Raw genomic sequence first — 27,773 nt, 5'->3', positions numbered from 1 at the left:
TGAGAAGGAAGACCCAAGGGAACAGCCTTCAGTGCCTGGCTTCGTTATTTATGAAATCTCTGAGCTGCTAGAAGAATGTCCCCCGAGTGCTCAGCCCTGCACCCTTCCCACTTTGAAATGGGAAAGTCATGTTCTACTGATTAACAGCTAATCCAATTTGCCTCACATGTCAGAAACCGGCTGTGAATAATCATAAATGCAAGTTCAATACCCATTAACAATTTTAAAGACACTTATGTAAACAGGAGCCAACCATATAAATGACATCTATCCACTCACATTACATTACAAACCATCTGGAACAACAGCAAAAGGCACAATGCAAGATTAGGATGCAGCTAAATGTAACTGGCTACAGCCAGTTATATCAAAGATGGAGAATCAATGGTAAATTGATCCCAGGAACTGTAATATAAGTACATCTCACTGGGTAATTATGCGTCTATGTGCTAACTGGACAACTGGCTACTTTAACGAACCTCTCCTTTCTGGTTGATGATTGGAACGGCGTACTGGAGCTTCACATCCCAAGACAGGGATTCGAGGAAGACGTTGGCCACCCCAATAAGGCTGTGATTCTCTTGTTCGTCATAGAAAGGATCCCCTCGCCTGAAGTAAGACCTCTAGAATAAAAAAAAAGTAGTGAGACAACATTCTGCTGCTCCGGGCTGCCCTGGGTGAATGAATCTCCTGAAGGATAGCCCGAGGGTGTTATCCTCTCCCCAATGTTGTTCAACATCTTTATATACCCCCTTCCTCAGCTGCTGTGGAATCATGGGCTGGGGTGTCACCAGTATGCTGATGACACCAGCTCTAGCTGTTGATAAGCAGTTGGAGGCTGCTCCAGAACATCTGGCTATGGTTTTGTAGGTCATGGTTGGTTGGTTAAAACAGAGCAGGCTGAAACAAAATCCAGCAAAGACAGATGTCCTGTGGCAGGGCTGGGGGGGGGGCGCTGGGATGGCTTGCCAACTCCCCTCTCTTGTGGGGTGCCATTGACAGCAGGACTGTTTGTCAAAAGCCTGCGAGTAATCCTGGATGCCTCCCTTTCAATGGAGGCCCAGGACACAAAACTGGCATTCTACCACCTTCACCAGGTTAAACAATTGGCCCTGTATCTGTTGTCCTCTGATCTAGCCACAATGATCCATGCAACAGTCACCTCCAGGCTGGGTTGCCGTAACTTGGTCTATGTAGGGCTTTCCTTGACGTTGATGTGGAAAATGCAACCGGTCCAGAATGTAGCTGCACGGGACATCCTTTAGAGTGCATATCCAACCACTGCTTTATCAGATGGACTGGCTCCAGATTGAGGACCAGATCAAGTTCAAGGTTCTGGTGCTGTCCTTTAAAGCCCTTAACAGTCAAGGACCAGCGTACTTTCAGGACTGCCTATCCTGGTATATCCCCCATAGAGCAGGGGTGGCCAACGGTAGCTCTCCAGATGTTTTTTGCCTACAACTCCCATCAGCCCCAGCCAGCATGGCCCTAAACAATAGGGTGTAGCTAGAGTCTGACCTCCCCCACCTTCTCTTCTCCCCCTGCTTCCCCCCTTTCCCTTCTTAATAATTTTGCATACTGCCCTGTATGATTTTTTTATGCCATCTCGATTTTTTACAGAAGTTGTTCTATTGATTTTACTGTTTTTATGGTTTTTGAGTAAATTACATGTTTAGAAAGCTTTTAATGGTACATTTAGAAGATGTCATCGCCTGCTCTGAGCTGGCTATGGGGAGAGCAGGCTACAAACTGAATATAACAACAACAATAGAGGAGTGGGGGTGTTTGATGTGTCATTCCATGTACCAGAAATCCCCACTCATTCTAATTTTCATTGGTCCTGCTGTTTAAAACCTTCCTCATGGCCATCCTTTCTAGAGACAGCTTAAAAACACAAACATACCACACATAGCAAAAGCAAATTCCTAACCAAAATGCACTCCCACCACCTTTTTTTGCTCATACAAAATGAACTTCATTCCCTGCATACTCTTGGCTCCCTTTTTAAAAATTTCCTCCAGTCACCCACTCCCCTTCTTTGACACTGAGAAAAGTCACATTTGAGATCGTAGCAGAGGCTGTTCACAGAGCAACCCCCAAACAAAAGTATACTCAATTAGATTTGTGTCCAGAAGCACCTTAGAGACTCACAAGATTTTTGGGATATAAACTTTCAAGAGTCAAAGTTCCCTAGGGAGCTTTAGCTCTCAAAAGCCTATACCTCCAGCCCTGATGTTCTACTGCAAACCATTTCAGATACTCCTTGAAGCTACCTTCTAAACCCATTAATTCCAATAGACTAAAAAGGGTGAAACTCTGATTAGCATTACAATCTAAATGAAGCATGCTCAGATGAGATATTAGATTCATCAGGTTTTCATATACAGCAAAAAAACCTAACACGATGCATGTGTTTTTTTGTATCACCACCATGATTTTATTATATTCATTTATAATTTTAAATTTCTTGTAGTCCCTATTTTTTCCAAAACTGGGTATCTTCTTTTTGAAGTTAACTGGATTTCTCATGACTACCTCAATATTAGTAATAACAGCCATTTACAAAGCCCTTTCACAGTTCTAAGAATTCTAAGGACGCCACATATATTGTTGCAACAGTTGTAAAGCAGGACACGCATTTCCTCAGTTCAACTGAACACCTAATACTAGATTTGGGAAACAAAACTAAGGATTTGGTGTATGAAATCATTAAAATTGCATTCCCTTTCAAATAACTCTTTTTTTTCTTATTGCTAGACAGGCTGTTGATTTCCAGGAACACATTATCATACGTACAGTTTTTTGGATTTGTATCTATGGGGCAATTACTAAGATAGATGGCAATCTTATTTGAGATCTGTGGTCTTCACCATTATTACAGGTTTATTTTAAAAGACAATTAAAATTTGTTACACAAAGATCTTATGCTCTTTTAAGTTTTGTTGATGGATGTTTTTTACATGTTCCAAAGGCTTATTTATCCTTCTGCCAATTAGGAGAGCAATTACTCTTCAGCCCCTCCCATCCCTACATACCATGTTGTCCTCCTCACAGTCCTTCCATTCTTGATAGAGATCCCTCATGTCTACCAGTCGGTTCTCCAGCTTCTCAAGTGACCAGATCTGTTTGCCTTTTCCTTTCCTCCTCACCTGAATGGCTGGTTCACTAAGAACGGCACCTCGCTGCGGAAGCATAACACCAAGAGATGCAAGTCAGGTAAACAAACTCAAAAACACCTTGAGAATATGCTTGGATTTTCTTCATACAGAAGGACCCTTGGCATCTCCAATTAAAAGTATCAAATAGCAGATGATGTGAAAGATTTCTGCCTGAGACCTAGAGAGCTGCCACCAGACTAAGCAGACTATCCTGATATTGACAGACCAATGGCCTCGTTCGGCATAAGGCAGCTTTATGTGTTATGAACAGCAGCCAATTTCATTTTGATCATTCTGCTTAGCTTGAATAATTTTTCAAATGATTGCAAAATGGGTATTATTAGACTGGGAAGAAATTGTTAACTAATGAAGAAAAGCAGTTAGTCAAATCAAGGAAAACAACCCACATACATTTAGGGCTCAGCAATGGTTAGCCTGGGGGCCCAATTCAGCTCAGCCTCTTCTACTGCAGCCCATCACTACAGAAACAGATGGCCAGTTGAGACAATCCTTTCCCTTTCTCCCTTACCCCTTCCACAACAAGCTGCTTCTTGAATAAGAACAAAGGCAGACACAGTCTTTGATCACTCCTGCGCAAGGCATGCGGCCTGGCTGTCTTGAAAGTATTTCAGATCCTGTTCCTCAATATTCAGTTTTCATGTAACAAAAACACATCCACATGCGCAACTTGAATAGATGAAAACACCACACAGGTTAAAAATACAGCCAAATCTGCCAAAATGCCATGGGAACGCCATGGACAGCACATATCAACCTGTGCTGTCAGTTGTATTGGCTTCCAGTGGAATAACATGTCATGTTCAAGGTTCTGGAACTGACCTTTAAGGCCTTAAGTGGTCTGGGATCAGCATACCTGCAGGACCACCTCCTCAAGTATGTCCCCAAAGAGCGTTATGGTCTGCTGAGAACAATTTATTGGTGACCCAAAAGACATCCAGCTGTCCTCAGTCATGGCCAGGGTCTTTTCTGCTCTGGTGGAACTCTCTGCCAAATGACACCCATACCCCATGGGATCTTATGCAGTATTCCGCCAGGCCTTTGGTTGAGGACAGCAATGAGGACCATCTTGGCTGGCACTCCCCCCCTCCTGAAACATGGGGCAGGTGCCACACTGTGTTCTATTACCTGAAACACAGGGCAGGTGCCACAATGGTGAACAGTGTTCAGAAGAGCCACAGGTGGCTACTGGGCCACTGAGTGAGAATCACTGTTCTAAAGTAAATAAAATACCACTTTTGAAAATGGTAGGAAAAATGTGTCTGGATTGCTACAAAATGTGGAGCACGAATATGGACCCACTCATGACAAACATATATCGATAGACCAGGTACTGGCTGCCTCACCTTTCTGTTTGCATTGAGGCTTGAGGCTGGGATCTGCAGAGTAACCTTGTACTCTGTTCTTTTATCCATCTCCTCTGCAATGAAGTTAGCTTCCCTCACGTACAAGTTGGCCTTCACAATCTGCTCCCTCAGCTTCCTCAGGCTGTGGTTTAGCATCTCTTCTCTTTGGGAAAACAAACAAGCAAGCAAGCAAATGGAAGGATTTCCAGTTAAACAAAATGAAGTTGAAAGGACATTTTTTGAATACTAAATGCCTAAGGGTACATTTGCTCAGATGTAAATCTATGTTGTAGAGGGGCTTGTCCATCTGCTTGTCCAGCATGCAACTAGACTGCAACTTTTAAGAAGAAGAAGAAGACGACTGCAGATTTATACCCTGCCCTTCTCTCTGAATCAGAGACTCAGAGCAACTTACAATCTCCTATATCTTCTCCCCCCACAACAGACACCCTGTGAGGTGGGTGGGGCTGAGAGGGCTCTTACAGCAGCTGCCCTTTCAAGGACAACTCCTGCAATAGCTATGGCTAACCCAAGGCCATTCCAGCAGCTGTAAGTGGAGGAGTGGGGAATCAAACCCAGTTCTCCCAGATAAGAGTTCGCACACTTAACCACAGCAACACAGAGAAATCGGCTGAGAGATCCTTGGGCTGGCCCCTGAATGGGGTCCCCTTCAATGCCACACCTTCCCAGATCTGAGAGGACCAGGGTACCTTGTAACTCTTCTACTTGCATTCCAGCATATGGCTGGCAATGCTTTTAATGGAAGCAAAATATTGGAGCTAATTATCTAACCCTCTTCTCAAAGGCTCATCCCCCCAAGAAGTTTCCAGAGGACAAAGCAAACCTCTGAAGAGAAGGGCTGGCTTTGTTCTCAGCAGTTCTACAAGGCACAGGAAATAGCTGCTATCTGGAATGCAACATAGCAAAGGGGAGGAGGGAATTTGATACGACTCCAGACATCAGGCTCCGCAAAGAGCAGGTTTAATGCTGTTCCCGCCGTTTCATTTTCTTCCATACAAGAGACTGGTTGCTGACAGCTGTGCTTTAGGACAAAGTCTGGAGTGCAGTTGAGTGGCCCAGTCTCCACTGATATTGCTTTACTTCATGGCAGGGAACAGTGCAGGGGCTTCCTAGGTTTTGTTGGGGGTTTTTTGATGGGGTATGTGGATCTCCAGGATACTCCGCAGCACACTCCCAGAGAACAAAGAAACCCCACTAGAACTCCTGCCTTTGGTTGATGCACCAAAAAGAGTAAAGGGGTGGCACAGTGCAAAATATACAGGTCAATTAAAAAAACCTACAACCATCACACAAACCTTGTACACCACACAGTTAATAAATTGTAATCATATTTCATAATACAATAAATAGTCCATAAGTTGCAAAATCATATAGTATCGACTCTCCAAAATTAACGAGTTTGATTTTCCATATGATTTACGGTGGGCATGTTCCCCAGCCGCTTCCAGCACTCTTTGTCATGAATCATATGACAGGTTATAATCCAACAGAGTCAACAAATTCAACTAAAATGTATTGACACTTGCACTGATAACAAATCTACAGTTTGCTACAGTTGTTCTTTCACAACTTTGGAACGTCTATGCCTTAAATGCAGCAAATATTACATTTCTAGGGGCATAATGTCCTCAATCCATCAGAAAGTGCAAAGCTGTCAATACATTTCAATTGGAATTGATGACTCTGTTGGGATTATAACCTGTCATATGATTTGTGACTAAGAGTGCTGGAAGCGGCTGGCGAACATGCCCACCATAAATCGTTTGGCTAATACACAGCACATTCATGTTCTGGGTGTAAGCTGCTCTTTAATATCAAGCAAAATAATTTCTTTCTCTTGGAATTCTACATGCAAATCTGGAACTGCTTCACATCAGCAACAGGACTGAATTCAAATCTCATCAAATCCACAGGCTCAAAATCACCACCCTCTTTAAACATTCCATAGGTCCAGGGACATTCTCTCAAGAAAAAGACCACCACCAAATTGAGGATGTGTTATGCATCCTTTTCACCCACCTCTCTTCTGCCCACTGTCGTAATCGTTGTTGAGCATTGGGAGAATGGCAGGAGAACCTGTCCATAGCACGGAAGTGCTGTTTCTCTGGAGACAACCGTCTTCGGAGCTGTTCCAACTCATGTTCATACATAACCCTTTGACGCTCCAAGGCAGACCGCTTCTCTTCTTCATGCTGCTGCTCCAGGCTCTGCAAAATTGATTGCATGGGATCTAGGCAGAGAAAAGGGAAGATACAGAGACAGAAAGTGAAAAATGCAGAAAGACAGACTGCAAGAGATTCAGGTAGTGGAGTAAAGCATTCAATAAAACAAATAACTGATAATCACCATACATTAGTGGATTTTTCCAAACTGTGTTCTGGGTGTTCCCTAGATGCATATTAGGGGCTCATTGTGAAAGACTGTCTGCCTTTTGCTACCCCCATCCATCTATTCTAGCAACACACAACTGGAGATGAGTGCTGGATCCATTCTAGGTGTATTCAGCAGCAATAAAAGGGTCAATAGGTCTAGCCAAGACTCCACATGTACTGGTCTCATCCCCAGAATCCTCTACAGTGTAAAAGGATTTAATCGCAGACAGGCAATGATGTCTTAATAGACAAAGTGATGTAGAAACGATTCCCTAAAAGGCAGAAGGAGCAAAAACTAACCAGAAATTTCAAGCCATATTCCAGATAAGTTACTTTTGAGAGCAACTTCAGAGAATATGCAGTCTTTCATTGATGCACATACAAAGAGCCAGCGTGGCATAGTTGTCACAGTGTTCAACCAGGATCTGAGACACTCAGGTTTTCATCCTTGGTCCCTCATGGAAGCTCACTGGGTGATGTTGGACCAATCACACATCCCCAGCCTAACCCACTTCACAGTTATTATGAGGATAAAATGGAGGAGAATGATATAAGCTACTTAGTCCCCACTAGGGAGAAAGACAGGGTATAAATAAAGTAAATAAAATAGATTGAAGACAATCCCTGCCCCTTACCATTGCCACCGAGTGCTTTCATAGTGACCTCCATCTGGGCATATTCATAGCTGAAGTTGATCTCACTGGACACTTCACTGGAGTTGTCTCCATCTAAATCTAGCTGCTCGGAGCTGTTGCTTCCTTTCATCGAACTGTCTTCGTCCTCAGCTTCTGCCTTTTTTTTCTTTTTTGGCAAATTTAGCCTTGAAGGAGTAAAAGGGGGGGGGGATGACTCCTATTACCTGATAGTTTAGGATGAAATGGAGGAAAGGCTGTACTATAAGGCAAGGTAGGTGATCACCCCTTCCCAGTGAATGGCGCCCACCACCCAGAACAAGAAACAGAATGGCCTGGGCAGATTTGGTAGGTGAGTTCATATAAAATAATGTCGTTGCTCCAGTCCATAGAAACATAAGAATCTGGTTTATATATAAGCATAGGAAGCTGTATCCGGTTCCAGCTCTGTTTGAATTATGATCTGATTAATTTGTCCACCATCTGAAATGGAGTAATCTTAATTGTTTTATTGTTACTTGTTCAAATTTATTGTAATCTGCCCTGAGCCCCCTATGGGATAGGGCAGAATAGAAATTAGCATAAATACATAAATACTGAGCCCAACCATTGATTGATCTGGCTCAGAATGGTCTACTAAGACAGGTGACAGTCTATTATCCAAGACAGTTTCTTTCATAAAGAGGTGCCAGGGATTGAATTTAGGGCCCTTTGCATGTTAAACAGGGGCTACACCACCAAGATACATTTCCCCCCGGCTTCCATCAGGGCAGCACTCCAAAATATCTTTCTTGATCATACATCATAATAATTAGTGGGTGGGAATGCCACTGGGCTCTTCAGTCTCAAAAACATCTTGCCATACTAGATAATGAACAACTTCAAAGACTCCACAAAGGAAAGGAAAACCTTTCACTTCAGCTGGAAATCGTATTTTAGCTGGGATTTGAACAGAGTGGTTATCTAACAGTGTCAATTCTGTTAGTTAGTCAGTAACTCTAGAGGCCCATGAAAAGAGAAAGAGTCCAGGGATGGCCAAACTTGCTTAATACAAGAGCCACATAGAATAATTGTCAGATGTTTGAGAGCTGCAAGACATGAACATCAGATGTTTGAGAGCCACAAGGCAGAAAAGGAAGGAAGGCAAATAGATGGGGGAGGTGGAGGTGGAAAGAAAGCAACTTTAACTTTAAATGCATTCTCCAAGCTGCCAACTGACATGGCATAGAGGAGTGATTTAAAGACACAAGTGGCTTCTCCAAACTGGCCGACAGGGTGGAGGGGACTTCAAGAGCCACACAATATGTGTGAAAGAGTCACAGGTGGCTTCCGAGCCACAATTTGGCCACCCCTGGTCCAGTAGCACCTTAAAGACTAACAAAATTTGTGACTGTGTATGAATTTTTCACTGCTCACTTCTTCAGAGGCCCAAAATGTTGTCATTCTCCTTGAGGTGGTAAACCTGTACAACTTCCAATTACAAATGAGGGTTCACATAGCAGATGCAATTGAACTTTTTAGAAAGTCTTGCACAGGGACACTAGCATGTCAGGGTCAGAGGCAGTGCTCTCCTCTTTTTTTCCACCATGCTGATTTTTCCACATGTAGAGATTTCTTTTTGTGGGGAGAGGCATTTCATCGCTTGCAATCTGTCCAGTCAGATCCCTGTTGATCACTTCAGAGTGCACTGGGTGGCATAATGCACCACAGTGTTCATACCATACAAAGGCAACATATGTTTTCATTTCCTGCTTTGCCATGGGGAGTGTCTGTATGTAATTTAAAGCTTTAAAGCACACTATCTTCTAGTAACTCAGGTAAGCATCAGACTTCATTTGGGGACTGAAATAGTTTATAGCAGGGGATGGCACAAGCAGCTTTTGTGAATGGACATTTCTCCTCTCCTGGCAAGTGAAACTCTGTTTAAACCTGAAGGGATTCTCTCAGCCTCCAGCTTAAAAGGGCAAAAGCAACACTTGCTAATTTTGACAGTCAAGAGGACAAGAAAACTGCTTTTCGAAGGAAATAAAACTGCAGATTGCATGACCTCTGATGTAACAGTGTCCTTGCTTTGCTGCAGTTACAGTCAAGCCCCCAAATGAATCTGTCTCACTGCCCGTTAAGGCAATGCACAACCAGAGCATTTGCTGCCCCACAAAGAGCGAGAAAGGGAGTGGACAGCCTCACAGGCAAGCTAGAGAACCAGACCAAAGAATGTAAGATAAATTCTGCTGTATCAGAGGAAGGGTCTATCTAGCGTAGTATCCTGTTTCAAACAGTGGCCAGCCAGATGTTTCTAGGAAGTCCGCCAACAGGGAATGAAGTCAGCAGCAGTCCTCCCCCCACAACCAATACTGAGACACCATATCACAATATCCCTGAGCCTGTAGGATCTGATGAGCTACCATGGTTTAATAGCAATAAATTCATAAACCCACTTTTAGTAATTTAGTAATTTTTTTTGGGGGGGGGGGTTGTTTTTATATGTGCTTGTGTGAGCATGTGTCTGCACCTGGAAGTCAAGCAACTTCTAGTGACTGACCCCTACTGGGGGCCTGGAGGATATTCAGGGAGGTGGCTGAATAAAGCCTGCCCTCAACTCTTGACTGATGGTATTCCAAGGAGGTCTCCCAGTCAAGTACTTGCCAGAGTCGACCCTGCTTAGCTTCTGAGATTCAATGAGATCAGGCTTGCCTGGGTTACCCAGGTCAGGACAACTCAGTCCATTTTTAAAGCCCTCTAAGGCAGTGGCCATCATTTTATCTTCTGGCAATGAATTCCATAAGTCAATTTGCATAACCTGTCCTGAGTCCAACCATTTTCACTAGACAATCCCAGGTTCTAAAGATATATATATATATATATATATATATATATATATATATATATATATATATATATATATATATATATATATATATATATATATATGAGAGAGAGAGAGAGAGAGAGAGAACATTCTCTCTCATACCTGCCCTTTCCCCTAAGTCAGTTCAGACTTTTTTTCATCTCACACCAACACAGAACAAGCAAACAAGCCAGTAGCCTACCTGAAGAAGTGATTGTTTCCCCACAGGATTCTGTCTCCATGGTGTAGCTGTGTGGGACCTGTGACAGCGGTGCCATTTACAAATGTCCTAAGAGAAGCAAGAGGGGTAATTTCAACTGAGGGTTGTTTCCACAAAATATAAGAATAGTGTAAGAGTTCATGGAACTTGGATCTTTTTGGATCCTTCTTTTTTGTGAGGAGAGAAGCAGTTTATTAGAAGCTAAGTGAGTGCATCGTGGTGCTCCTGGATTGTTCAATATTAGGGAATTTTGTGGGGTAACTTGGAATATGCGGACAGACTGTTAAAAAGGAATCCCAGACTCATGAAACTTGGCAGAGTAATTACATTAAAGGGTCTGGTGTCCAAGCTGCTGACAAGGAAGACAGGGAAGCTGGCAAGATTTATCTTCAAGCCTAATGGTGGTCTTAGAAATGTGGAGTGCCCTCCCTTGATCCCACCACTGTCAACAAGCTGAAAGTCCTGGGAAATTCTGGAAGATTTTTTTTTAAAAAAATTATTAGAAATATTAAAGATTATGTAAAAATATTTAAATACAGTACAACACTTCTATAATAATAAATAGTCATAAAAACATACAGTCATAAAATGAGCTTAGCCTGCATTTTCAATAATAATAATAATAATAATAATAATAATAATAATAATAATAATAATAATAATAATAATAATAATAATAATAATAGATTTTATTTATATCCCGCCCTCCCCGCCTAGGCGGCTCAGGGCGGCTAACAACATTTCACACGATTAATATAACTCAGCAAGGAATTCTACCATGTTTCCCAGCTTCTAATTTCTCTACAGTGCTGAAGGGAAGCTTAACTTTACCATTTTGATCATTTCTTACACACATTACCCAATCACTCTTCACTTGTATATGTCTGGATTTCCAGTATCAAGCACTGATCAGTAGTGTTTTGAAAAACTCTTTCACCAGACCCCACCCCAGATTTGTCCCCCTTCCATTTTCCCCTACTGCTCACTCCTTCCAGCTAGCCCTCAACTCCAACTGATGTGGCTTCCCTCCCCACCATGCTGGTTGCTGCTCCCATTGGCTGCTCTGTTGCTTGGTGATTTTTACTCTATCATGCTCTCTTACCTCACTGGACTGAGGGAAGGAGGGAGAACCCATGCAAGTCATTCTGATCTCTTTGAAGGAAGGACAGGATTTTAAACAGTTACAGAAATATAATAGTTTATACCAACAGAAACATTCAATCACCTTGTATTCTTCTTAGGTGTCAGCATAACTTGTCCATCTGAGGTGATATCTATTATACAGTGCTCAGGCAGAATCCCCATTCCACATAGCTGGATATCCTGGGAATTATCTGACCCAATTAGTGTGTGTTCCTGTGGAAGATTCAAACAAGTGCATTACAACACAACAGAAATTCAGAGTATTCCTTTGTATAGGTATTAAACTGGTTTAATACTGAGTGAAACTACTGATAACACTGCTTCAAGGACTCAGAGGTCTGGCTGTACTTTTTACTGGGGACTAGATCTTCTGAATCTGCTGTCCAGAACACAACATAGCCTTTAATATAACTCTTCTAAAATGATAATCTATAGCAAAAAAAAAAAAGAGACAGAGATTAAAGCTGCTGATGGGGGATGAATGCCAACAGAAAAAAATACATTTCCTGACTATACCACCTCAGATTCAGCCCGCAGGGCAGGGACTTGTTGAAAGCGGCCCCTATGTTCATTGTGGAAAGCTTCACCTTCTCTCTGACATTTAGGAATTTCATGTGGGGTCAAATTCTGGAAGCAACACCCACTGCCACAGATGGAAAACTGAGAAGGAACAGTTACACAAAGGGCTTTACACACACTCATTCTGCTCTAAGACAACCAAGCAAGATATCATTACAGAGTAAAATCTGAACTATGTTTGTCAGAGAGACACACTTGCAACATATGGTAACTACGAGGATGCTTGCGCAGGATGGTGCATCTGTAGGGAACCTGGGAACAACATCCCTTCATCCTTCAGCCTAAGCAGCCTGCCATACCCAGTAATTGTTTAACATGTACTGAAGGCTGCTCATAGAAATGCAGAACATTTTTCTGGCCTGAGCATACAGAAACTGACAGCATAAGTCCACCCCCCCGCCCCCCGCATACTGACCTATAACATGCAAATCCACGTGCCAAGAAGAAACTGATTGTTTTGCAAGTGTGCCAAAGTTATCCTTTGAAACCTGTTTGGCTGCCAAGGCCCCTGTTGGTCCCACCTTCACAGTAAGTAGCAGATTTGCAAATTCCGCCTCAAGAATGGTCAGGGCTGACAAAGCCATTTGAGCTGCAAGCCAGACACCTACACAGACTGGAACATTCTTTGCCTCCTCTCCAAAGCTTTCTTCTGTTGCTTATTAGATAGCAAAGTGGTGGCAACTAAGGGCTCTCCCTCCTTCACTCCCTCATCCTTGCATTCTTCTGGATGACCCACTGTACTACGGACATGGAAAGACTTATCAGAAATGAAGGATATTGGCCCTCCTTAAAGAGGTGGCACTTAAACTACTTCCATGGGACCATCTTCTCTCCTTAAAGACAGTTTCCAAAATACTTTAAAAGGACAACAATACAGACAAGGGAGAACTAGTGTGTGTCTAGCCAACAGACAAGTCTGAAGCAGTAGAAAACAGCAAGTTTCCAGTAGCACCTTAAAGACTAACAAAATTTGTGGCAGGGCAGGCCCATACCCAGGGCTGGGCAGGTGGGGATTTGAGGGCAACATCCCCTCCTCATCCCTCCTTAGCCTGCCTGAGCCGCCACGTCTCTTTTTTGCAGCTAGCAGAGAGCAGCTTGATTCACTGCTCAAATTTTGTTAGTCTTTAAAGAGCTACTGAACTCTTGCTCTTTTCTACTATAGACAGACTAACATGGCTACCCATCTTGATCTGCCTCCAAGACAAGCCTGAGACAGGCATGATGATTCCCTGAAAGCCCACATTTTACAAATCAATATTCAGTGTTGTGAATGTGTACCCCTTTCTCTTTTTTTCTGGTCTGTGCCTTCCTCCGCCCTGCTTTCTACATTAACTACAGTTTGGCATAAATAAGTGCACCAATGCAAGACATGGCTTACCACCCACCCACATTCCCCTGTACCTTCGGTTTGCAGATCCACTTCAAAACACTACCATCAATGTCAGGTTTATAGGACTGCAACCATGTTGGAAAGGGAGCTTAGCTATAGGTCAAAGTAAGAGAATGAGAGGTGGGCTTCATTTAACTCTCTTATCAGACAGGTATCCACTAGCTAACCTTAAGCAAGCTGCTATCTCTCCACCACATTCACAACATGAGGATCCACTACACTGGCCTACCTTGCAGGGCAATTGTATGAATTGGTCTCAAGATGCACTTTGTATTGCAACAGCACTCTTTTCAAAGTAATGTTATTAGGTGTACACATCGCCAGCATCCAGTATCTAAAGAATTATAAGTTGCATTTGTGCCTTCTTACTGGCCATGGACTCTAGAAGAATTCCCAACAGTGGAACTGGCTGCCAACAGTGAAACTGGCTGCTGAGGAAAGTTGTGAGCTCCCCCTCACTGGCAGTCCTTAAGCAGCAGCTGGCCAAACACTTGTCAGGGATGCTCTAGGCTGATCCTGCATTGAGCAGGAGATTGGACTAGATGGCCTGTGTGGCCCCTTACAACTTTATGATTCTACTTTGGTTTTCTAAGTCTTTTGAAGTTACCCCACAAGCTATGAGTTCACCTTTAAATAGTAGACCAAGAGTTCATTGAGAGCAGGGTCAGCATTCAAGTTAACCAGAAAGCACTTGTTATCACCAACTTTGATCCCGGAAGACTGAAGAGAGATGCCAAGGCTTTCAAGCTGCTTCTGCCGCTCCTGTATAGAGAAACAAAGTTCAAATCAAAGGGTAAAGAAGGAGGCATGCACTAAAACACACATTCTCCACACTATAAAGGCAACATTTCTACATTACAATTGTGAAGTGGGTAGACCCATCGACCCCATGATTTGCTAGACAATTGTCACATGGTACTCTGAGCCACTGTATATCCCTTATGGATTCACACAAGCAAATGTACATCATAGGGAAACCTATCAGCCAAGACTGGGGCAATGGCAACCCCTGTGAATGGTGCACAGAGAATGTTAGCAGGATGGGGAGAGGGGACCAAACAGGCATATCTCCGGCCAGTTCAGGCAATCTGGTGATCCCCAACTGACAAACCAGCATTCTAACCACTTTAAGTCAATATGTTTTACTTAATAGCTCACTTTATTTTCAGAACCCTAATCAGAGCTAAAGCTGAAGTAGGTCATTCCATCCATATATCCCTCTTTGCCTTTTTCTATGATGTCCTGCCTTGAGTTTCCATGGCCAAGTTAAGCACATACCGGAGCAATGCTCAAACAGCATCACCATGCACTATTCCAATGTAGTGAACTGGAGAGAGTGTGACAAAGAGGGGAATAAAGATAGGCCCTAAAAAGGAGGGGAGGATCCCTTTCACTCCTCTCTTTTTATTTTTGACTATCACAGCCAGCACACTTACAGCTGGTTGTTCAGGATAACTTATGAGTCTAGACCTGATTGTGGTGCATCTCACCAAAGAGGTCCATAACACACATCTTTCTAGATCACTGCAGCAAGTGAGCCATGTGACAAGCAACAGACAAAAGGCAAAGAACCACAATCATCCCCAAGCCAGCCTAGCCTGGAGGGGTGTGTTTTTTACATGCACAATGATGAAAGTCCTGTATTTGCACATGACATAGAGGAAGAGAGACTTAGGAAACATCTTGAGTAGTGTGGTTTATTGTTTCCTGGTGATTTCTCCTCGTGCCCATAACCCATAGATTCTGAGGGAACACCTCTTCCCCAATTATGGCATTCCAATCACCAGCTTCTGATTGCCTCCCCCCCTTTTAAGGCTGGCTGCTTGGCAACTATTAGGGTCTGGCACTTTTCAACAGCAGCTCCCCTGTGAACGGTCCCCTGTGCATGGGGTTGGACTAGATGACCTTGGAGGTCCCTTCCAACTCTATGGTTCTAAGATGGGTGGGAAACTGTTCCTAGAACCAAGAAGAAAGGTGGGAAATAAATATTTCAATAAAAATAAATAGTAGGCAATATAAGGTTATTATATTTGCTAGGGATTTTATTTGGGTCTACAGAATTGTTTTTGGGATAGGGGTTAATGGAGCTTTACAGTATTGCATGTGGTTTTAGTGTGGAATTCTAAGCCACCTTGACAGCAAGACAAAGAATGGGGTATAAATATTTTAACAACTAGATCTATGTCCTAGGGCCACAGCATTCTCCCCCTATCATCAAGAAAAAATAGGTGGGCAAAGCAAAGGTAACAAAGCAGAACAGAACTTTGGGAAATATTGTATTTGCTTCACTTGCTGCCAACTGCCTATCATTGTAGCCTCCAATGTCTTTGAACAGTCCCTAAAAATGTAAGAACCTATCCTATCAATGAACCATTTTGCCCACACTTTCCCAACTCCCCCCCACGTCCCTCTCCAAACCAAAGTGCTATCGTAACAGTGATGTACCAAATAAAGGCATACAAAGAAGATATTTTTAAAAGCCCTTGAAGTATCTTGAAAGTTTAAACTTATCCTTCTTTGAAGGAGATAAAGCAGAAATTGGAGAAAAGCCACAATTCTGAAATAAATCTATTCCACTCTACACAAAAATAAACCTTTAGACTTCACCAACACAGGGCCTTTCATTTTATTTCCCCACATCATTTCCCCAGCCCTTCCATGATAACCCTTCTCTCATGTATAGTGAGATCTCAAGTACATTCCACTCAGAGAAGATCTGAACATCCAGTAAACCCCATGAAGGCTATACATTGCAGGAATGGCCATCCCCACGAGGGGTGGGAACAGATTAAAAAATGGAGGCCCATGGAGGTTCATTGTTCATGGGTTTTATGAACCATGAAACTCCACAGACTTTCCTGTTTAACAAACCAGGTTGTGGTTTGTTGGGTTCAAAGGCATTCAAAATCCTCTCCCTTCATTCACTGTGGTGTGACTTTGGAGAGTGAAGGGGGCGCATGTTTAAATGCCTCCCCTTCCCTTGTTACACTGCAGCAGCAGCACACTTCCAGGAGTGAAGGAGTGCCTTCCCTTCCCTTTTGAAATGTGCCAATGCTGCAGCACAACTGGAGAAGGGAAGAGAAGGCATTTAAATATGCCTCCCTTCACTCTCTGAAGTCACACCACAGAGGTGGCATGCTTCCAAGAATGAAGAGAAGGCAATTTGTGCCTCAGCAAGGGAAGGGAAGGCAGTCTCCCATTGCCTTGGCAATCCTCGGCACCAGCATATCTGGCTCATGGACTACTCCCACGGACCGCACAGACCTGCACTGAAAACATGGCAGTCCACAGGCAGTTTGCAAGTGGTGTGATTGCATGGACTGGACTCATGGACCATGGACCGGGCCCCAGTTCAATACAAAATTTTATCTGTGAGCCAGTCTGTGCTCATCCCTAATCTCCACATTAACCTAACATATTAGAGAGGCAGTCAGGCTAGATTTCTCCCTGGTATGCTGACAACAATAAAGAGCCTTTAAGCATATCACCACCAAATTGGCTTTCAAAGTAGGCAGAACCCCACAAGGGCTACACTGCACGCCTTTTCTAAATATCTGAATCAGCTCTCAGACTCCTATTTGCACAAGGGGGATTCCAATAACTTACTCTGTGCAATTGCCAAACACTCTGCACAATTATTTTTATGAAATCCCATTAATCTCTCTTTCAGACAAATGATTTTTTTTTAAAAAAAATAGCCCCTTGAATTATGGAATTGGAGAAGATTGGAACAGTCATAACAATAGAACTAATCTCTCTTGAAAAATCTCCCGTTGCAGGAATTAAGCAAAGACGCTCTAAAAAAGACAAGAAATTGACCTGATTATCCATAAATATCAAGATCTACTGTAAAGGGATTATTGGAGGGGAGAGGAGGGAGGAATATGTTGACAACTGCATCCACAAAACAAACGCAGACCTGTGCAATTTCCTCAGTTTTTCGTAGCTTCTCTTCCCAGGTCACAGTCATCTCTTGGATGAGTTTTTCAGATTCCTCCAAGCGATCCTTTAGTTCTGGAGATTTCATTGCCTAGAAAATGGAGGAGAGGGGGGAAGGAGAAGAAAGAAACAGAAAAATATTAAATTACTTCTTGCAAATGCCACCATTTATTTTTGATGTCTTGTCAGTTCTTAATATGATCTATTACCCTGAAAAAACAATCCATGGATGGGCGCTCAGAAATCAACGTCTAAGATGCATGGAAGCATATTAATGAGGGCGCCTGCATGGTACAAACTTCCTTGCTGTTAACTCAGCACTTTAGTGTCACAGCAGATTACTGGAGAAAATGTCCCCAAAAGCAAAGTATAAAAACATGATCTAAAATTAACTTTGTACAAATTTTTCTACTTAAGTTGTGCAGCCTGTGCCAATTTCACTCTTGAGACCAACCGGGGCTCAGAGTAGTAGGTTAAAAAGGTGCTTGGCTCTAAACAGCTCTAAGCCCTGCAGGAAACCAATAAAGCTCTTATGATGGGTGAATTCTAGAGACATGCTCAAAACGTGGCCTTCCTTAGAAACTCCCGAGGAAAAGTTCTCAGGTAGTAGGGCTACAAATCCATCCTGAAGATTTTGGAGATTGCTTGTTGATGCAGAATATTCTGGGCTGAGTGGAGACCAATGGTGTGAGTCTCCACATGACAGCTTCATGTAATACTCAAAATTAAGCAATTCCTGGGTGATTGCACACACTTGGATTAAGAACCAGGGCCCCCAGGGCGGATGGAATGAGTCCTCGCACCTCTATTATTGAAAATCAAATGCTAGACTGTGGCCAATAAAACTTGTTTCCTCCTGAACTTTGAGATTTCTCTCATTACTGAGAAAATGGCCTCATATCTATCCATCTTGCCAGAGCCACAACAGCGTAGAGTTTTTTCCCTTGCTAGATGTAACACCATGCCCTCTACCATTCTTTATGGCAGATTCAACAAGACAGCCTATTCAATCAGATACTGCCTCTGTAAACAAAAATGTGTTGAGCCCATTACTCATATTCTTCTTCATTGTCATTTGTATACAAATCTTCATCACAAGCATTTACATTCTGCTTTAGTTAGCATGGTGGATTGTTCTGATGCACTTAAGGTCTGTAGACTTTTGAATGATTCTTCATCTAATGTCACTGAGAAGGTGGCTAAGTTTCTTTACAAACCAATTGCCCTTTCACCACACCCTCTCCAGCCTAGAAATAGCAGCTCTCCAGCAGCCCTGGCCCCACTCAATGCACAGCAGCCAAGAAGGTCAGAGCACCTGCTCCGGCTGCAACGCCACTGAGGATGTTCTCCGCAGCTGAGAACGAAACGTCTGGAAGGAAAACTTTCTCCAGTAGAACACGGCACTTGAGCCTGAAAGATTCTACAAACCCTAATGATTTCTTTGTTCTAAAGGTATGCCAAGGGATCTCAGAGAAACAATTTATGTTTATGCTCACTCAGATGTATATGTATGCGATGGTTCCATTTTACCTTTTTTAACTAATTTGTTCTGATATTTTCATGCCAATAAAGGCTAACTTGAACTTAAAATGCTAGACTGTGAGAGCCATGACTGTTATCTGCAGGCACTCTGGCCGTCTTCAAATAAAGCTAGCATAGAACTGGACACCTGGATTAAATAGTCTGCTTGTACTCAGACAATGGCCTAGTGATGGACAAATGTCATGGTGCAGCAGGAAGAGGGTCCCCAAGGCTCTCAGCATCATTTTTAAAAAGGGAGAACAAGCAATCATGGCTACACGGGATGCCTTTAGAATCTGCAGCTTTCTCCAACTGAGGAACAATGCCTGGGGAGGAAACAAACTGTGCTCCTAACCTAGCCCTTGGCAGTTTGCTTCTTCAAAGAACCTGTATCTCAGTGGACACAGCAAAGAACAAAGTCAGGATGTGGAGTACTGAAATGGAGACAAATATTTACTTTGCTGTTGCATATGCGTATGCACTTGTCCAACTATACTAGCAGTTGTCTACACAGCTCTACAGCTATGCAAGTACTATTTGCTGTAATAATGCCCCAGTCTCACAGAAGGTCATGTGAAGACTGAATACAATTGAGAACCACAAACGCATATAGACAGCTTTTTCCCAGTTCAAGAATGATGTCTGGCTTGCTATTATTGTCAGGCCTTAGAGTATATCCTTGTTAACTGTTTTCCCAAGGACAACTCTGTAGCTCATCCTGGCAGTGCCACTGAAGTGTTGCTGTGCAGAGAGAGATGGTCCCTTCCACAGTGGTGCTCCCCGTGGGAACAGAATCATCACCATGCACAGCCTTGCTCCCATCCAGTTTGGTGTAGTGGTTAAGTGTGCAGACTCTTATCTGGGAGAACCAGGTTTGATTCCCCACTTACAGCTGCTGAAATGGCCTTGGGTCAGCCATAGCTATCACAGGAGTTGTCCTTGAAAGGGCAACTGCTGTGAGAGCCTTCTCAGCCCCACCCACATCTCAGGGTGTCTGTTGTGGGGGGAGAAGATATAGGAGATTGTAAGCCTCTGAGTCTCTAATTCAAAGAGAATGTTTAAGTTTATATTTAATTCGATTTATACCCCGCCCTCCCCGCCAAGGGTAGCCTTACATCAAATCATAGTAAACTATGATTGCAGTCATAAAATCAATAAAACCATTAAACAGTACTAGTTAAAACAAAACAGTTGGTGCTGACAAATCAGATGTTACTCATATTCTCAGGACGACAGTTGTTCCAGAATTCTGCTACAGTCAAGAAGGGCGGGGTATAAACCTGCAGTCTTCTTCTTCCCTCTGAGTGGATTTGCTTAAAGGGTGTGGGGGGGAGGCAATCAATTTGACCTTCTCATAAACACACAATAAAACCCATTGCTGGATGAGGTCCAAAACTATGTCTAACCTTCCCAAATGCAACAGCCCATTCCCAGTATTTGCTGTCTACAACTGACTTTCAGGGATACACTGCATGTGAACCTGGAGGTTCCTTTTAGCTACTGCTGCATGAACAGCAGGATGTAGACCCGTCTTCATGAAGGTCTTTTCTTCTTGAGGGGATTTTTCTCAGGTGGATATGCAGGGTGAGACGAACAAGCTGCAGCCCCTCCTCACAAGAAGATTCACAGGCTTGCACAGAAAAGCTGCAGAATGCCTCCCCTTCCAGGAATGTGTACAAGAACAAGCTGCGGCCTCTCTGTTTGCAACAGAGAACAAACAGGCTGAACTCTGAGGTCAAGTGGGTTCAAAACTAGCCAACTAGAGGTATTCTAGTAATGGGGTGCTCATTTGCAGAATTAAATCCTGTGCTGCTACTCATGCTTGGGGGACAAAACACAGAGAGGAATTTTTCAAGGTGAAGAGGGACAAACTCAGGAAACCTGCCCTTACTTGCTCAGAAAGAAATCCAGCACAGAAGCAGCCCTTAGAAAACATCTCTTTGAAATTATGTGTGGGCCACCAAAGCTTGGCTAGGCTTGCCTGCTTCCTTAGTGTTGCGACAGCAGAGAACTAAAAAGTATCCAGCATAGGCCTGAGCTATCAATCTGAGAATGTGGAGCAACTTTTAAGAAAATAAACAGGATAAACAAAGCGCTGAAACACCCCATGAGGGATGGCTAAGAGGTACAGCAAGACCAAACAACTTCATAGGATCTCTTTAATGAGGTGTCAATTACAGGGCTGTCACTTGACTGAAAAAAAATCTTAGTTGTTCAGTCGTATAAATTTTGCATATGTTTGCATATTTTATTTATTGCATTCTTTCATCATAGAAACTGAGGCAGTTTGCATAGGATTCCCAGGAGATCTACTCATCCAGGCACTGCACAGCCAGTGTAATGAAGAATATTTATTGTCCAGGTAAAATTCCCTCTGTTTTTTTTTTACCGGAACAACAAATACTCTTCTTCATTGCACCACTAGCTCTTCTGCCAAGGCTCAAACCAGCCTCACTTCAGCAGTTACTGCATCACATGCCATGCAACCATACTTTAGGACCAAATAAAAACTATTCCAAAGGGAAGTAAGCACACACTCATTACAGATGCCTGCCTGTACAACAGTGGGCAGCCTTGCAGAAGAGATGTTTCTTCCTGTAAGAAAAAGGGGAATGCTACTTCTAAGATGGCCCCTGCTACCAGCTATTAAAAAGGAATGAGAAGCTGATCAGTTCAAATGATGGGCCAAAACACTGTAAGCCCAAGGTAATTCACTGGCAAGAGGTACCTCTGCTTTGGTAAGTTGCTCCCTGAGTTTCTCCACCTCCTCCCGCAGTTCTCGAATGATGCGAGCGTTGGGGTCTTCATTCACCACAGCGTGGTTCACAATATTCTTGGCCCGGTCTGCATACCTCAAGGTGGAAAGCGTCTCATCGTAATTATCTGCTGCGGGGCTGACTGTTGCAACCATAGCTGTTTTGCTGTTGCCACCAAGGCTGTCCTGTGAAGCAATGACAAGGAAGAAGAATTTAGGTAGTTCTGAACAGTTGTGGCAGCCCAGGGGGCAGATGGCTTGCAGCCAGTCATTGGCTCTTTGGCTTGCTGAACAGTGGCAAAAGAAAAAAAAGTTATGCTATCCATAGAGCAAATGACTTCTGTGTCCTCCCGTAAACACGTATGTTGTATGTGTTTACTGCATTTTTTCTAGTTTTTACTGCATTATTTTCTAATTCTGTCATCTAGTCTTACTGAATTGACTATTGTATGTCTTACCTACCTTGAGACTCAGAGAAAGGGAGACTGTAAATTAAGTAAATAAGCATGGTTTCCTGACAAATTGTTGATTTGCTTCCCCTTAGAAAAGAAGAACCACCTTGTTTAACCACAATATCCAGCCCAAAATTCTGTCTCCAACAACTGGCAGCCAAAGATACCTGGGTGCCCGCAAACAGGACATCAAGGTCATCTTAGTTTCCCTCCGTCCCGCCCCCAGCAACTGGTATTCTCTCTCCGTTTAGCCATTGCTAGACTATCCTCTATGAACCTGTCCAGTCTCCTCTGAAAACCATCTAGCCAGCAGCACTACACATTGTGGCAGAGATGCTAAATGTGAACCACGCGCCAGGTAGCAAGCCACTTTCATCTTACCTGAGCCAACTGTTGATCAATTTCATTGGTGACCCCCCATTTTTTAGTATTATAACACACATTTCCCCCTTATGTGAACGGGGGGAAATTTATTAACATAGCTTTTGACGGCTTCCTTTACAAGAGAAGGACCTCTAAATATCACTAAAAGACAAAGCACTTGCAAATTCTGAAATGTGGTGAAGGAAATGACAGGAATCAGAACTGCAGGCCAACTCCAGAAGAGCAGTGGCTGTTAGAGGGTAGCAGCAACAATGGGAAATGGCTCTGGCCTATTTTTTCAGACAAAATAAAGTTTTCTTCCCAGATGGTCTCTTCACTTTAAGGCAAGAAAGGAAAATTATTCTCAAGGTGCAAATCGGCACCAGAGTCCAACCAACTTAAAGCACCTCAGGCCTTTAAGATAGGCCAGGCATTCTGCTCCTCTCCCATAAACTGTACCCGCAGTCTCTGCCCTTTGTTTAAGCAAAACCAGCCTGGAATGAACATGAATGGCTTTCCTACAAGTCAACAGGTTTGGAGTGCCATGGAGCATCCACACTAACTATGCCATGAACACCATGTACTTTAAATGCTTTGAACTTTTCCCATTTCCTAGAAAAACCTTTCTGTTCTCTTGGGACGCCGAACCCTTGAACACAAAAAGCTCCTTTATGCTGAATCAAACCCATTGGTCTATCAAGATCAGTACTGTCTACTTATACTGGCAGCAGCTCTCCAACGTCTCAGTTAGAAGTCCATTTCATATAGCCTACTACCTGATCATTTTAAATGGAGATACTGAGGATTGAACCTGGAACCTTTTGCATGGCAAACAGTTGTTCTACCACTGATCCACTGTCTCTCCCTTTCCTTTGTCAACCTCACTTGGATAGCAGAACAGGTATAGATTCCTACATTCAACAGGGTACCTTCTACTTCTGCATGACAGAATGTGTTAATTCAGGTCTATGGACATTAGCAGGAGGTCTCCCTTCACCCCCTTTGAGCCTGTCACCAACAGGCTTCATTTCTCTGTTCTTGGCAATAATCTGCTCTGAACAGTTCCTCCTCCCAGCATCTGTATGCCAGTTTCTACTCAGAAATTCAAAAAGAAGAGAGATAAGACTCCTCTCCACAGTAGCAGCTAAGAATCCTAGCGCTCACAACCCCCCTCCGACCAGGGGTCTCAGATCACAGTTTCAGATCCAACAATGTGAATACATAACTATTTCACAATGTGAATAGCTTCCAAGATGGCCTTATCTGAAACACTTTTTTTTTTAACAGAAAAAACTGTTCTACTTTTTTTTTTAACAGAACAGCTTCCATCATAAAGTTTGTCTGTAACAGTTCACTTTTTTATGTGCTAGGTAACATTATTTCTGAAACTCCTTCCTGAAGCCCCTTTCCCTTCCTCTCCCTTTATCATTCTGCACCCTGCAAAGCATCTAGCATGCTGTTTGCTCTGGAAGGTATGTTAAGAATAGACGCACCAAACCTATGCCACACCTACAATTACTGTGCAGAAGCACAGCAAGGTTCTTATGGGGGACAGACTTCGTAGCTTAAACAAGATGAAGACAGCAGGCAGGACTTCTGTGCTTAAACTAACCCACAAAATCTGGGTCAAGCACAGCCACTGGCCATTATTAACATTGTTTCTATCTGTGTTTTTGCAGCGAGCCTAATTGTTTTGGTGAATTTAAGCTTTTTGTAACAACCCTCATTAAAGCCAGGGTGTGCAGTGGCTGGAATGTTTGGTTTCGATGTAAGAAATCCAGGCTCAGACCTTAGGCAAGTGGCTCAGAGAATGAGGGTAAAAAGAAAATAACCCCAACTACACCTCCTGGGAGGAAAGGAAGGCTTCAGTTTAGAGCGGAAGAGTTCACCCAACAGGTTCCTGTGTTAAGTGTGCAGACTCTTATCTGGGAGAACCGGGTTTGATTCCCCACTCCTCCACTTGCACCTGCTGGAATGGCCTTGGGTCAGCCATAGCTCTCGTAGGAGTAGTCCTTGAAAGGGCAGCTGCTGCAAGAGCTCTCTCAGTCCCACCCACCTCACAGGGTGTCTGTTGTGGGTGGGGGGGGGGAAGGTAAAGGAGATTGTATGAACATAAGAGAAGCCATGTTGGATCAGGCCAATGGCCCATCCAGTCCAACACTCTGTGTCACACAGTGGCCAAAAAAATTATATATATATATATATATATATATACATACATACACACACACACACACACACACACACAAATACACACTGTGGCTAATAGCCACTGATGGACCTCTGCTCCATATTTTTATCTAACCCCCTCTTGAAGGTGGCTATGCTTGGAGCTGCTACCACCTCCTGTGGCAGTGAATTCCACATGTTAATCACCCTTTGGGTGACCGCTCTGAGACGTTGAGATTCAGAGTATAGGGCAGGATATAAATCCAATATCATCTTCTTCTTCTTAAAGGGTCTTGCAAAATATCTCTTAATTGGAAGCTGTTTGAAGGTCTGTTTCTAGCCTGAGGACTCTCCTCTCTCCCCTTTTTTGGATTGTTTCATTACTGATAATTCTTACACTGATTTTTTTATCGTGTTTTTTACTTTTCTGAGCTACCTTGAGGAGTCTCTAGTGAGACAGCCTACACATTTTCTAACTAAATAAATCTCAGACCCATACAATAGCCCATTAGTGTAGGTCAGCATTACTCTCTCCATAGGACAAAGGGCCAAAGAAGCCATGGTTTGGATCTACAAGAAGAGAAGAAGAGATTGGATTTACACCCCGCCCTTCACTTGGAGTCTCAGAGCAGCTTACAATATCCTTTCCCTTCCCCTCCCCACAACAGACACCCTGTGAGGCAGGTTAGGCTGAGAGAACTCTCCCAGAACGGCTCTTGAGAGAAACAGCTCTGAGAGAGTTATGACTGACCCAAGGTCACTCAGCAAGAGGAGTGTGGAATCAAACCTGGTTCTCCCAGACTAGAGTCTGCGCACTTAACCACTAGACCAAACTGGCTCTCCCAACCACAACCCAAGCAATGTCTATTACTGGGATGTGGGATTGTTCACTGCCTGTACAAATTTCTCCACAGTTCTAACATAACACCACAGGTGGTAAGTTCATGGTTAATATAAATTTTGTATCAGCTTACTTGCACAATCACTGCACTACAACAGCACTCCTAAGGAAAAGAGTAATATTCCTCCAGTGCTATATATGCCCGTTGTACAGACTGTTAACAAAGTAGAATCTGAAGAAAGTTAATGGTCATAGGCACTATGTAAAATTTTTGTTCATTTCTTAGGTAATTACACGATTTTTATTGCATCATTCGTCAGTTTTGCAGAACAGTTCTGTTCCTCTGTTCATACTATACTGCTATATGGTACATATTATACTCATTCATTGCCTGGGTCTCTAAGGTTATGATCTACTCTTACTCACTGATTGCTGTATATTTTATATTGTCTTTCCTTCACTGTTTAATTGTGCAATCCACTTTGAGTTAGAAAGACAAACTATAAATTAAGTATATAAATAATACTGGTTTTGATCTTTCAATCCTTTAAAGATCAAAACTAGTTTTCTTTATATTTGTTTTTATATATACACTTTATTTACTTAAACTCAAAATAAATAAGGAAACACCAGAAGTTGCAATTCTTCCACAAGGATAGGCAGCTATTAAGAAATGGACAAGTGTGGGAAGGGACGGGCAAAGGGCAAACTCTGGCTCCCTAGAAAGAAAAGCAGTCTGAGAAAGGCGCCCAAGAATTCACCTTTCAAACAGGGAATAACGTAGACCTTTCAAAATACTTCAGGCAGCCACAGAATTGATTAATTGTGCAAGATGACTAATCCAGCCAACAATGCACTGGCACAGAGCTGGCAAAATGCAATCAAGAGGCACAGCTTTAGAGATTATCTTTTCCTACTGGTGCCAGGGTACAAAGAAAATTCATAATATTTATATGGATTTTAAAGATGTTGCCTAGCACCATCTACTCCCAGCCCTGGCCTTTGGGGCCTTCCAAACAATTCCTCTGTTCAACCACTGTACTTATTAGCCAAAAGCAATTCTAAATATTCCATGCAGCCTGAGGAGTAACAGCTGCTTAAATAGCATTTCTGAGACTCAAACTACATATTACACATTCCCCCCACCCCACCCAAAGCCAAACTCAAAGCTTGGACAAGCTAAGAGTCTAAGAAGAGGAGGACTGTGGGCCGAGAGAGGGCCTTTCCTGTCTCCCCGCATGCATTTTTCATCTCAAAATCACCCCCAAGTAGCTTTTTCACCCATGGGAGAAAAATACAAGGGTCCCCTACATTTTCCCACTGAGGGATGAAACGGAGGGTAGTGGTTCAGTGCAAGAGGCTCTGCTTGGCATGCAGGAGGTCCTAGGTTCAATCCCTGGCATCTCCAGTTAAAAGGACCAGGCAGCAGGTGATGTGAAGACCTCTGCCTGAGATCTTGGAGAGCTGCTGTCAGTCTGAATAGACAATACTGACCTGGATGGACCAAGGGTCTGATTCAGTATAAGGCAGCTTCATGTGTTCACGTGGGTGTTCAAGGCAGCTTGGGGAGATTAATTTTAATCTGGAAAGAGCTTGAATGAGGGGGAATCACTTTTCTTCACATGTTGCTCTTCAGCTCTGAAAGGGCTTGGGTGTTATTTTTTAGTGATTAAATGAAAAGAAACAAAAACCAGAACTGTGTATAGTATGAGCCTGAGTTACATGATCCTCAGCTGGCTGGTACTCAATAGCCTGATGAATAAAAGGTCAAATATCCTAACTCAGGGGTGTCAAACTCATTTGATAGGAGGGCTGGATCTGACACAAATGGGACTTTGTGGAGCCAGGCCATGTGTGTCATAAAATGTAATGTGTCAGATGTGCAACTGACTGTGTTAGATCAGCAACACTCTCTGTGATGGCTCCAACCTTCTGAAAAAGCCTATCTGAGCAGGTCAGGAAGGCCTCCAAATTTCCTTCGTTTTGCATATTGCACAGAGAAGAAA

At 43.1% G+C, this 27,773-nt stretch overlaps 1 protein-coding gene across 2 annotated transcripts in view; it reads right to left on the bottom strand.

Annotated features, from left to right (window-relative positions):
- The window catches only part of KIF13B (kinesin family member 13B), a 172,619-nt gene that overhangs the window by 63,639 nt on the left and 81,207 nt on the right, over nt 1–27,773 (bottom strand). For both annotated transcript variants that reach the window (XM_060250097.1, XM_060250106.1), the window contains exons 11-20: nt 21,916–22,128; nt 17,647–17,757; nt 14,355–14,489; nt 11,841–11,971; nt 10,598–10,684; nt 7,551–7,735; nt 6,563–6,773; nt 4,523–4,685; nt 3,036–3,182; nt 480–623 (exon numbers count right to left, since the gene is read on the bottom strand). In XM_060250097.1, coding sequence (XP_060106080.1) covers nt 480–623; nt 3,036–3,182; nt 4,523–4,685; nt 6,563–6,773; nt 7,551–7,735; nt 10,598–10,684; nt 11,841–11,971; nt 14,355–14,489; nt 17,647–17,757; nt 21,916–22,128 — 1,527 coding nt within the window. The remainder of the gene's footprint in view (nt 1–479; nt 624–3,035; nt 3,183–4,522; nt 4,686–6,562; nt 6,774–7,550; nt 7,736–10,597; nt 10,685–11,840; nt 11,972–14,354; nt 14,490–17,646; nt 17,758–21,915; nt 22,129–27,773) is intronic.

The sequence above is a fragment of the Heteronotia binoei genome, chromosome 1 (genome assembly GCF_032191835.1).
Source record: "Heteronotia binoei isolate CCM8104 ecotype False Entrance Well chromosome 1, APGP_CSIRO_Hbin_v1, whole genome shotgun sequence".
Taxonomy (NCBI): Eukaryota; Metazoa; Chordata; class Lepidosauria; order Squamata; family Gekkonidae; genus Heteronotia; species Heteronotia binoei.
The sequence above is the reverse complement of the archived record's forward strand: the minus strand, read 5'-3'. Positions and strand labels throughout refer to the sequence as shown.